Source organism: Tachypleus tridentatus, chromosome 2, assembly GCF_004210375.1.
Source record: "Tachypleus tridentatus isolate NWPU-2018 chromosome 2, ASM421037v1, whole genome shotgun sequence".
NCBI classification, from domain to species: domain Eukaryota; kingdom Metazoa; phylum Arthropoda; class Merostomata; order Xiphosura; family Limulidae; genus Tachypleus; species Tachypleus tridentatus.
Genome location: NC_134826.1, coordinates 106,452,125 through 106,465,703, shown reverse-complemented (window position 1 = coordinate 106,465,703; position 13,579 = coordinate 106,452,125). Strand labels below are relative to the sequence as shown.

The window sequence follows — 13,579 nt, the reverse complement described above, 5'->3', positions numbered from 1 at the left end:
ATATTTTAATGGGGTACACATGTGAGTAGCTCCTAAGTAACAACAAGCTGGGTACCATAATTCAATAGCATAATGTGGCCTTCAAATTCTTTAAGTGTTTTAGAACTTAAAATGGCAAGAATAATGGGTAAATATGGTTCAAAAGGCAATAAAATTTATAAATGGATGTATAGTGTTATGAGTTTAAAGCTATTTATGATAAATGTGTGTAGTTTCATGTAACAATTTGAAGTTTTTCTAGAATTTAACAAAAGGGTATTTTAGATTCCAGTTTTTTCTTTTTTTGTAATTACAAGGACAGTCAAATTGATCAGTGTTGTATAGAGTTGCAGTAGAGAAAATAACAGATAAAATATGAAGATTTAGTGAAAAGAAATATTTGAAATGTATGAAGGAGGTTTTAGAGGTAAAAAAAGTATTTTTAATATAACATAAAAATCACTTTGCACACAGCCTATTCAAAACAAATACTTGGTATATTCACAGACAAATTTTTAGTGAAAAATACTCCATTGAAAAAATTGATTTTTTTAACTGCAAAATATATGTAATGTGTACTAAAAATCTGTCAAATCTGTGAAGATACATGTGCTGTATTAAAAGTTATAGTTTTAAAACTATATACAAGTAAAAATGGTCCAGTTGTCAGTCCTTGGGCTCAACCCTGTATTGAAAGAGTCAAGCTGGTTAAATATATTGAAAATTCCTAATGAAAGATTAGAGAGTGGCTAACATATTCTTCAAGCTGTCAGATTGGTTTGAGATTTTGAAAGATTCTGATAGAATAAAAGGGAGTGGTAATGGGGGCTTTAAGCTCTGATTGATTGGGTATTTTGGGTATATTATTATTTTCTTAATTTTTAATAACTGCAACATTTATTGTCCAGTGTCTTTCACAGTGACCATAACTATATTCAATTGTCTCATTAGAATAATTCAACTTTGGATCTTCTAATGATAAATTTACACTAAGGCAGAGGTTAAGCCATGTAACTGTGGCTACTTGCTTTTGAATAAAGAAGTAATTGCTGTTCTATACAAACCTGACTAAAGGTAGCTTTCCAGTATTACTTTGCATCTTGATAATAATGTGATATTTATTTTTTAAGACAATATTCAAAATAGACTTTTTCCAGATAGTAACAACCCTGGAACTTTGTACCCTTTTTGCTAGAGAACATACCTTTTGCTAGATTATCTCTTTAGAATGTTTTTCCATCTGTAATAATTTTCTAAGTGAGTAATATTGTTAGATGCTACATTAACAGAAAAGTGTGCTTTTTTTTTTCTTGTGGTGTTATGTATTACGTTATTTCTTTTATTTTTAGGAGCCCTTCCATACCTAAACGACGAGGCTCACCAAGTTTCTTGGAAAAACGACGCATTACGAGGTAGGATGTGTTGCTTCAGCCATCATCAGACAATAGGAATCATCAAATATATTATATGCATGATACCCTTCTTTTGGTTTTTGTTTTCACCTAGATTAAATTGGTTTGTTTTTACGTTTTTTTCATTTATTAAAAACCATGACTTTTATGTTCTGTTTGCTTCATTTTTTTATCACTAGTTTTGTTATTGTAAAAAGTAATATAAAAAGTTTATGAAGTGGCTATTCTTCTTAGGTCAAGAAGCAGAAGTACGTCCAAGGGTCGTCACCACCATTACTCCTACTCTAGGTCTGACAGAATGAGGAAAGCAAGAGATAGTCCAAGGAGAAGTTTTAGCCGGCACCACTCCCATGACCGGCATTACTGAGACCCAAGTATATTGGTCTTAGAAATTTTTGTATTTATACCTGGATAAAGGCTTGAACAATCAATCCAAATATATTCTGACATAAAAACACTTCATAAAATATTTTCTTTTGCATAAAATTAGGTAGCACATATTGTACAAAGCTGTAAATTATGTCCTTCCAATGGATACAAATTTTAATCATTTAAAAAACCCCAGCTTAATCTCTTATTGGTCCATCAAGTTACAGAAAAGAAAGTAAATATTTGAGAATGATTACATACACTACATGGCCAAAAGTATGTGGACACCCCTTCTAATTAGTGGGTTCAGCTATTTCAGCCACACCCATTGCTAACAGGTGCATAAAATCAAGCATACAGCTGTACAATCTACATAGACAAACATTGGCAGTATAATGGGTTGTACTGATGCCACCTTTCCAACAAGTCAATATGTTAAATTTCTGCCCTACTAGAGCTGCCCTGGTCAACTGTAAATGCTATTATTGGGAAGTGGAAATATATAGGATCAACAACTACTCAGCCACAAAGTGGTAGGCCACACTAGCTCACTGAATGGGACATTCGAGTGGTGAAGCGCGTATTGCGTAAAAATCATCTGTCCACAGTTGCAACACTCACTACCGAGTTCCAAACTGCTTATGGAAGCAACATAAACACAAGAACTGTTCATCTGGAGCTTCATGAAATGCATTTTCATGGCTAAGCAGCCACACACAAGCCTAAGATCATCATGCGCAATGCTATTACTGCCTGACCTCACTAATGATCTTGTGGCTGAATAGGAGAGAATCCCCACAGCCATGTTCCAAAATTTAGTGAAATGTTTTTCCAGAAGAGTGGAGGCTGTTATAGCAGCAAAGGTAGAACCAACTCCATATTAATGCCCATGGTTTTGGAATGTGATGTTACACAAGCCCATATGGGTGTGATGGTTGGGTGTCCATATACTATTGGCCATGTAGTGTATATTTCGATTGTTCAGGCTTTTTTTGCACAAATAATTTCTCTTTATTCCTTTTATTTCTTTCTCTTCTAGGACTACTAATAAAGAAGCATTTCCACTTAACATGTAAAAGTACCTTGCTTTTGTGACCATTTAAGTTTAACAAACTTGTTTAATTCTTGTTATTTATTCATATTTCCTACTTTTAATTGTGTATATTGTTTTCCTTATGATCAAATTGATTTTTAGAAGTAAACATTTCATTAGCTTTCAGAAACAGTTTCTACAAAGTATCATTGCACTGTTTTAAAAATTTTAAACATCTTGTGTGATGAGGGCAGCATGTGGTTTAGTGATTAGCATGCTTGGATTATGAAGCAAGAAGATTCATGGCTCGTTACCTCATAAAAAAATTTATCACTTTATCTTCCCCGCTGATTTCTCCAAGCCTGTTCCCTTGGCTGTGGTTTCGCTAGATAGTAGATAGGGACAGTGTGAATCTCGTTAAGTGCAGTCAAATTGCACTTTTCTCTCAGACAAGAGTAGTCAAGCATTTGGGTATAGTTAGTGTTGACTTGTTGATTTCCTTATTATTTATCTGTTCAAAATTATGTACAATAGCCCTTTGTGTAGCTTGGTGAAGAAAGGTACTTTACAACTTGTGTAACAAAGATTATTACATGTTGGTCAAATAATATATCCCAAGTTTAACCTAAGCACTTTTCTTTTGTCACTTGTAAGAAATGTGTTTACCTTTATAGTAATTCAAATTTCATGCAATTTTTTTAACTGTCCACATATAAGAAAATGTTCATGCACATCCTTTCTCATTTGCATTTATTTACATAATGATGAAAGTGATGAATTTTCTGATAATTATTTATAGAGATATCATTGTAAACAAATATTAGAAATGTCACAGTTTTAAAGCTTTTTTTATTTCTTTGCTCTTCATAATTGTGTTTATTTTTCAGGTGCCATTATGTTTAATTTTAATGTTTATTAAGTTTTTTGTTTTTTCTTGATTTGCAGTTGAACCCTCACAGCTAAGCATGAACCCCACACAGGTAATTTGTTGCTTTTGTTATACTTTATTTTTCTTTTCTAAATTTGAGTTGATTTTTGTTTTTCTTTTCCTACTATGTATCACATCTGTTTGCTTATCTTTCAAGGGTTGCTTGTTGCATGGTAACTAATGTGTTCATTTTGAAAAAGCACACATTTTATTTGTTTTTCTCATACTCTAAATTGATAGTTTCTTTTTATGTCCTTCAGCCAGAATAAAACTCAATTGAAATTATTTATAATATAAAAATGTATCTAATACATAAAGCAACCGAAAAAACTTTCCCTCATGTTTACTTTTAATTAGATTTTGATACTAAACCTAATATATTGGTGATATAATGTTTTTTACACCAGTCTTTAACAAGATCAGCAGTATTGATTGTTACATTGTTTTCCTGAAAAAACCAGCTTCATTTGAGAATAAAGTGTTTGCCATAAGATGATCCTGGTCTGAAATAAAGTTTTTAGTAAACATTTGCTGTCACTATACCTTTTGGTGAGATTGTAGGCCCTAAACTACTCCAGTAATAAGCTGACTATGCTTAACTAATGTTATAAGATATTTAGAACTTTATGCTTCTGTTTATTTTCACTACACATTTCATGGAAAGGTATTAAAAGTGATTTATTTAATCAATTTTCGATTAAGGTTTGGTTTATTTTTCATGTTCTTGACACCATTTTACTCAGGCTTTAGAATTTTTTGGTGTTATTAAAAGTTTCTGAATGGTAAACTTGCCATGAAAAACCTGTCTCTCACATTTTTTTGTCAGAGATTGACTTTTTGTAGGCTATTGTTAAGTTCTTAATTTACACATTTTTGACAGTGTAGTCTTTTGTTTTGTCTCACTACTCGTGTTCATGCTTATCAGTGACACTTATCAGCTTAGTTTTTCAACAGAAGTTGTGTTTATCTGATGTAGCTTTTCATTATCATTGATGAAATCACTTTTGACACTGTTTCCCAGCATACATTCTTTATTTTAGATATACATGTCGCTGAGAAACCAGCTATATTTTCACCAATATTCATGCTTCTTTAAAATTTTCATAACCTTATAAGTTTAACACTAAAAATACAGACAAATTGATTGAAATAAAATGATTTAATTTCACATAAGTTATCATATTGCCAGTCCAGTTTTCTCCATCTCTCTTGTAGAGGCCACAACTTGGACTTAAAAAGTGACTTACATTGATTATTTTGTCCAACCCTCTATATACATTTTAACTGAATGTGTGATGTATGTAAGTATGCTTAAATCTGAGCATATACAACTAGTTATGTATAATTATGGTGTCAGACAATGCTTGTTAATATAATTATTATATTTCATTATGGATGGTTCTTAAGATGATTTATATAAAACAGTTCTATCCTGAAATATTTGATATAACCATAAACCTTGATCAAATTATCAGAAATGTTGAAATCATCTGCATATATAAGTAGCGTAATTTTATCATCACTTGCTAATGTTACTACTAGTATTATAGTGTGAACAGTAGTTGTATCAACAGGTATTTGTTTTTATTGCTTGCATTATATACACTGTGGTAGCAATATATGAGATATTTAACCCTTTCACTCCAACTATGACGTATATATTTCTCAGTGCAGTGAGAATGTACATTTCAGCTGCAGTGAAAAGGTTAAAACAGCATGTTGTTTTACAAGTGTGTTAGTGTGTATAGTTTTTAACTTTAATACATATGTGTGTTTTGTGGAATAGTGTACAAAACTTGTTTCATGCAAAAATCATATGGCAAAGACAATTCTTGATGCTGTAATTATTAGAGCCATCTTACCACTGTGTGTTTGAATCAAAGGTCAAGCAACCTACTAATAGTTCTTTTTCTAGGTGAAAGAACCAAGTAACTAATACTTTTTTTTCTCTTGCCTAGGTGAAGTTTAAAATATCATTAACACTTCAATTTTTTAACAGCATCATGTTAACATTTTGAATATTTATGATATTACTTAATGTTTGTTTTTATGTTGCTATATTTGTGTTTCAAATATTGTGTTTTTAGCTTTTATTTTTTATCTTCTTTTTGTTACTTATGCTTGATTATAAAAAAATCCCTCCCTTCATTAACTAATCCCTACACCTCCTGTGTTATTTGCAAGCATGAACCATTGGAAGGAGACAACTAAAAAGGTGGAGATTTTTTTATTTAACTTTTCAACTGAATAGTATCTTTTATTTAACTTTTCAACTGAATAGTATCTTTTATTTAACTTTTCAACTGAATAGTATCTTTTATTTAACTTTTCAATTGAATAAAACTGTTAAAAAAGTTATAAAATTTAATTTAAAAATAACCTTTTAAGTAATTTAAATAAATTTCTCTAGAGATTAGGAAGTGAGACTGTAGAATTTTAATTTCTGTTCTGCTTACTATGTTTATGATTTAATCAATTGTGCTAACTGGGTGGAATGAATTGAATTGGATTTTCTAGAAAAGCAGTAAAGACTTTTTTTCATCATTCTACCCTGGTAAAACACTGAGCAGAAATGTAATGCTGTATTCCATGTCTTTGCAATTATTATGTAGAACTTGTATTGTTTACAGTATTTTATAAGCATTTCAATCCTATACATATATATAATGTGTGTGTGTGTGTGTGTTTATAAGAAGTCTGAAATTTATACATCTGACATGTATGCAAGTACTAGAATAAACTGTAAATGAAATTAGTTAATGTATCATAAGCTTATGTTTATGTATATGTATAACTTTGTTATGTGAAGAGAAATAATGAACTTATAAATATATGTTTGCACCAAAAGTTCAGCATCATAAAATTACAACACTCCAGTTTAAAGAAAAAAAATGTTTTAATTACATGTGAACAAAATGTTTATTCTGAAGTCACTGAATAATATGCCGATACCTTCCTGATAGGTCCATCAGGCAAAATACTGTTTTGTTTTATGTAAAATTTAAACATTACCATTTGACAATTGTCTGCTCATTATCCTGAATAGTCAGTCCTTTTACAATAAGCTCAATATAATATACACAAGTTCGTATACTCATTTGCACACGTTGAGTATTTATACTACAACTTTTGATGCAGCATGTGTATCCTCACAAAATTTAGTACACTTTTATGTGAATATTGCAAAGTTTTTGTACACAAAAAGTCATGTTTCTGAATGCAGAATATTTACTAAAGATTTGGTTGTGAAAATATTAAGCCTGTTTTATTACTAGTCTGAGTGCAAAGTAATTTTCATGTTATGATTAAAAACTGTTCTTTGTCCCAAATATCTCAGATATTATTTTTTAAAACCTCCAAAGTATATGAGGTTCTTATTGTATATTCTAGTTTGTCAGTATTGGTAATATGATTTCTAATTCATAAGAAATTATAGACATAGATCACAAACATCTAATTTGAACCAGTGCTGCATTCAACATACCATTTGACACACCAAAATTGATATTTAGGTTTGTTTTTTTATTATTTACTTTTAAATTAAGAAATTAACTAATGTATAATACTAAGATTTGAATTATAATATACAATTTGATAACAAACTTAGAAATAAATCCATAAAGTAGCAGTTCAATAAAATTTTGAACTGAAGTTAACAAACAAGATGACCTGGCCTTTGACCCATGATCCATTGGAAAAGGAATAACAGAATAGAAAAGAATAATTTTTCTTGTCAATTGTGTTCTAAAGTAACTTAATCAGCCTGTGTGGATTTTGATGAGAAAAAAAAAAAGAGAATTATTTAAAGTTCTGGTTCAAACTGTGGTAACCATCAGTGTAATAGACATTTCCATCTATGTTTGACTTGTTTTAATATACTGTTTTAAAACAAGTGGAATGTGTGCTGTTTATGTTTTGTTGAAATTTAATGCATACAAGTCAGACACCTACAGTAAAGAATCATGCCCATACATAAAAACCTGACAAATGTTTAGGAATCATGTCACAAAATTAAAAAAATATCTAATGTATAATATTAAAATTTGAATTATAACCTACAATTTGATACCAAACCTAATGACATAAATTCATAAAATGGTAGTTCAGTAAAATTTTGAATGCAAGTCAACAAACATGATAACATGGCCTTTGACCCATGACCCATCGAGATATGGTTAAGTAAAAGAAATTAAAACAGAGTTTTGTCTGTTAACTAAACTAAATTGTAGTGTACAGGTTGTAGTTTTATGACTGGTGAATGCAGATACAAGTTTAGGTAGATAAGCAAACTGATCACAGTAATCAATTTCTCTGTCAAGAAACTGTTTAAAAGCCAAACAGTATAGACTTTTATTGCTTTGTGACTCAGAAGTTGTAGAGGTAAAGTTTAGCTAAGAAATCACATACAGTAATTAATTTTGTTATCAAGAAATTATTTACAACTCAATAAAGTACAAGTTTGTGGCTTTATGAACCTTGAAAGTTTTAGTCAAGGCTTTGCTAGATAACATGCATTGTATTAACAAACTTACAAAAAACATTTTTCACAGTGACATTTAACAAAATCTCAGAAATTAAGAAATGGAGAAAATTAGTTAAATATTTTGGCATTCAGCAAGTTTTACATTTTTATATACCAAAAACAGTGCTCTGCATTATGTTAATTGTCAAATTATAACACTGAATTCTTTCTGTAAGCATTTGAGTGCACGATGTTAGGAGTTATTAGCAAATCTTTGATAGTTGTTATCAATTTTTTTTTTTTTTTTAAATAGATTTAACTATATATTTGTTTCACCCACAATCTTGGTCAATTCATCACAGAATCTCATGTGTAAAATGAACTGATTTATTAAAAGAGCATCAAAAATATGTCCGACCTTCTGACATTTAATCATCATATAACACAAATAACACTAGCTGTTATTGAAGCAGCCCTGTAATATGTTCAAAGTTCTGACAAGTAATACAACTAGTAGTAGTAGTACTTGCTTCTTTATTGAAATAATAAGTCTTATGTCACATTAACTTTTTAATGGTGAAAAGCATGTGTTTGATTGAATGAAACTAACCCTAAAATAAATAATTTTATTTCTTAACTATTGAGTGTGTTATTGCAATAAATTCTAAATTGTCTTATCATACCATAATATTTCAAATTGAACTAACTAAAATGTAAAATTTTGAGCAGTTTATAGTTTTTATCTTAAAATTGTGCAACATTTCAGGAAATCTTCCCACCTTATGACTTTTTTTTTTCTCTCAATATTACAGTGCTCGTAAGCGCCCAGTACCTTACCGCCGACCCTCACCACCAACTCCTAGTAGCCTTAGTTCTTGGTCTTACAGGTCAAGATCAAGGTCAAAATCTCCTTCTCCCTATTTCTCACAGTCTTGTTCAAGATCCAGAAGTATTTCTCGTTCTCCCAGGTCAAACTACTCATGGAGCCCTTTAACAAGAATGTTTAGAAGTGATAGTCTAGATAGTCCCCGAAGATAGTCTATAATAAGCTGTTATTATTGTTCTAAGTTATTCAAAGTTAGCTTTAATTTAATTCAGAATTCATCTGTGTTTTTATAATTGATGGCATTTGCATAATAAGGAATTGTCAGTTTAAAAAGCTTCTGTTTGAAAAAAAAAAAAGTCCTAAGTTTCGGTTTGATTGACTTGTAAATGTTCAAATTGTGTTTCTGATTATTACAGTATGTTTACTTCCCAAAGTGATAAATTGGTTACTAGTATTGTCTGGTATTTTTCATTTCCCATTATATTTTGCAAAAGAAAAAAAAAGTTTAATAATATGTTTATAATTTGAGTAAACTTGACAAATTTTTAATTTCTTCAATACAATCAACACTTGGTATAATTTGCAGGTATCAAAGGGTTTTAAATGTTTTTTTTAAGAAGGTTTTAAGTCAATAGTGTAATGACTAACAAAATGTACTGCACAGTCATAAGTAATATTTTTCTTTAATGGTATTAGATTTTTTTCCCTTTTTTTCTTAATGTTTTCTTAATAATATTGAAAGACATTAGTCACATGAACTGACTAAATACAATATATTCTTCAGTATAGATATATGTACACACACTACAACTTTGAATTCTATTGAAACTCAGGTCATCATGATCTTCTCACTTTTGTAGTTCATACATTGTTTTAATCAAACTTGATATAACCTTTAATGATCGTAGATTATGATATAAAAATTTATTTAAATTATAGGATTTGGAAATGTTAATTTTTATCACGTTTAATGAACTTCAATTAGTAGCTTATAACTGAAAACTAGTTTTCAGTTTTGAGTCAAAAATAGACAAATAGTGTATTTAATAAAAAAAAAAAATTCAGTGAAACATTTCACATACAAATTCTGCATAAATGTAGCTTGCAACCAACTCAAAGTCTCTTCCTCCCCCCTTTCCTTATTCATCCTTTACCTGTTTACAGCACTAAACACAGTTAATATTAACTGTGGCACTTTAGTTTGATGTTGGTTTTACTGTTGAAAATAAATATGTTACTCATATAAAGTATTTAAAATAGTGTGTGAATTCATTGTAATTATTTTGTTTGTGTCGGGTACAGAAAGCAATAAAAACTTGTTTTGTTTTTATCGCAGGTCCTCCACGTAAAGGTTAAAACATATCATGATGAAAAACATTTTTTCTATTATGCTACTTTCTACTAAGAGTTAAAGGGTTTTACTTGAGCCTATAATGAGCTAGCCCATAATTTCAGTTGGGAAGACAATGATTTGGTAAATAGTTTGATTATGAAGCACTTAATGAAAACATAATATCTTGTTGGATTTTCAAGGAAATGTATAAGAAAATTTTATCCATATCCAAATGATATGTTGATATTGGTTAATCCTGTAATTTGGTTAATAAACAGATAACACTACAGAAATTGATGGCATATACTGAGCAGAAACTAACAATCTAATTTCTTGTTTATATTAAACTACAGTCCCCTTTGCCCCTCCAGCTCTAGTTTTGGAGCTTGTTTTGATTTTCTGTTAAACCTCTTTTTACAGTATTTTCACAATAATAACAAGTGGTCAGTTATTTCACAATATCTTAGAAGGTGGAGTATCGTGGTATATTGTATTAATTTAGATTTTTCAGAGTAGAGAATGGTTGTCAAAAATGATAAACTGTTTTGATCCCTTTTTTAAGTATCTTACATTAAAGCTTGCATAATTTGTTGTTGTGTACTTGTACTTATCATGATATGTAGTATCTGTTAGCATTTTTTTCTTCTCTGTAATTTTGGTGACATTAAAAGCTATTGTATAATTCAAATTTCAGTTTGTTGAGTAAGTTTATTTTGTGGATCAAACTTTTACAGTAAAGAGAAAGAATTGTAAGTACAAGTTCTAAAATTAAGAAAAAGAAATAGGGAATTATTTCAATTGCCTCAGTCTTTAAATTTATCCTTGAGAACTAATATATATATGTAAATCGGGTCTATCAGTGATGTCGAGAAAACCCACTTGTAGAGAAACATATATATGTAAAAACGGCTCGTTTTGGTTGAGAAAATTTTTTACGTAGAGGAGCGAACAACGTTTCCACCTTCGATCGTGAACCTGACGATGAACGAAGAAGATCGAAACGTTGTTCGCTCCTCTACGTAAAAAATTTTCTCAACCTAAACGAGCCGTTTTTATATATATAAATCAGGACTATCGTTCTCACACAGCTGGATATTTGTTTGACCAAATAAATTGAGCTGAAAGTTTCAGACACTTCAAATGTGAGAGTAAAAAGTAAAATTTACAGCCTTCCAGTTACCAAGTTTAAAAATATAAAATAAACTGACTGAAGTTTTCTATCAACCCAAACAAAAATAAAGAAAAATTAATGTAACAACAGGAGTAAACCATAAGAGTCAATCAATATAAACAAAATGTAATAATAATTTACAAATATATATCTTATTTTTGAAACAAACTTACTTCCAGAAACAAATGACCAAGGTAAGAGAAGTTCTTGCCGTTTAATAAAGCGAAAACAAAAAGTTATCACGAGTAAACCGATCTTTTAATACTCTTCCTAAGGGATCTATTCTAGAAACTGGTGATTTAGGGTTATATCGATAAAAGAAGCTTGGCACAACCTATAAAACGAAAAAAATATATATGTGGATTAGGATATGGTGGTACCATACTGGAAACCGTTTTTCTCATATTAACTTCATTGTAATTTTAATTTGAGAATTGCTAGGGAAATCATTTTATAATGCATCGTGCAACTGACTCATCTATAACACTTCACCTTTGTACTTCACTGTGCTGTTACTTTCACGAAATATTCAAAGCAATTATTTCTTATAATTTTGCTAACAGTACTATTGTGCCCGGTTATTTTATGTTTTTGATTTCAGTGCAGTAATAAGTTGATGACTTAAAACTCTTAAGATAAGGATAAACGTTGTATCTCAGAACAGCTGGTATAGGTTATTAACACTTTTATTGATAAGCAACATTTCAAACGTCCTAGGTCGTATTCAGATTAAGCTGGAGCAAAACCCTCTACAGAAAAAGACTGCAACACAACTCTTTGCGATAATGATCCATGCATCTTCGCGCGCAAAATGTCATTATTTTCCTCTGCATGTTTGCGATTAGACATGTCTATTCTTGCTTAGAGTTTTCAAAGTAGGTAATTCAAAAACTTTACCTTGTATTTTAATCTATTCAGTAACAATTCGTAAATTAATGTGAATGCCTCTTTCACTGCTGGTCTGAATACAAATATCACCACCTGTTACCAACATTTAGGAGGTTCTTGCTTGTTAAAATGATCGTAATAACCACTGTGTAACGTAACAGGTGCCCTTCAGTGTGAGGCGGCATTCTTGGGTCGCGATACTCCTTCCCTAACTACTTGTATTTCATCACAGTTCATATGTGGATATGGACGTTGATGGTTGGTTGTATTTACTTATTCCTATGTAAGTAAACATATACGTTAATGTTTATTTACAATTCGTTGCTTTTTCACATTTGACACGTCTTTCCGTGGGACAGCGATTTTCAAGAAGTATGGGGTGGTTGTTATTCTCACTGCACAATCGGATACAACACAAGTGGATTACTTAGCTTATATCTGCTTCTTGCTGAAACTCCCATGAACTCGTGTGCACGTGACATGTAGTTTTACGGCTACAAAAAAAAAATGTATTTATAAACGGCGCACGAGCGTTTAGGAAAATGATAGAGTGTTTTGGTTTTTAAGCACATTTTGAATTATAAATGTTGACGTAAATATTATCCGTGATTGGATTCATGTGTTAGGTTGTGTTAAGAGAATGACGTATTATCAAGATATCAGATTATGAGCATTGTGTATGTTATCAACTTAAAACAATATCTTTGATATTTTCAGTAAAGGTCTAATACTCTGTTAATTACAACAATAAAGTAGTTAACAAAAAAAAATATTTCCAGTAAGTAGAGACCTTAAGACAAATAGATTAGGCCTTGGCCGACTGGATCGCCTTAAAATCAACAATATTCGTAGTACTGCGACTAGTAACAGTTATCAAATTAGTATTATAGTATACTCTGTTGCTATAGGTTTCAGTAATGAGACAAGCAAATCGTAATATCTTAAATACTTTTCATTATTGCCATAATCGGTTAAAAATATGCATTTTCTTAAAGTAATTTTAATCAAATATTAAATATTTAGTAGTAATGATTCTCTTGTTAATAAGACGATAACATTATTTTACATGAAGACGGTAGTGATACATTAGTAACACAAGAAGTTGTTTCCTAATTATTATTTTTATATGTAATCTCCCCAAGCGTTAATAAATCGTTTTTATATAAATTGTTATCAAA

The 13,579-nt window shown here is 30.3% G+C and overlaps 1 protein-coding gene across 8 annotated transcripts in view; it reads left to right on the top strand.

The window, feature by feature from the left end:
* Window positions 1–11,030, top strand: part of LOC143244784 (uncharacterized) — a 129,358-nt gene extending 118,328 nt beyond the window's left edge. For 3 of the 8 annotated variants that reach the window (XM_076490094.1, XM_076490093.1, XM_076490099.1), the window contains 2 exons: window positions 1,329–1,391; window positions 8,996–11,030. In XM_076490094.1, coding sequence (XP_076346209.1) covers window positions 1,329–1,391; window positions 8,996–9,221 — 289 coding nt within the window. In that variant the 3' untranslated portion in view covers window positions 9,222–11,030. Of the gene's footprint in view, window positions 1–1,328; window positions 1,392–1,625; window positions 1,766–3,738; window positions 3,774–5,905; window positions 5,937–8,995 lie in introns of all 8 variants that reach the window. The other 5 variants (XM_076490096.1, XM_076490095.1, XR_013025323.1 and 2 more) reach the window with 4 other exon arrangements.
* Window positions 11,031–13,579: the final 2,549 nt, after the last annotated feature.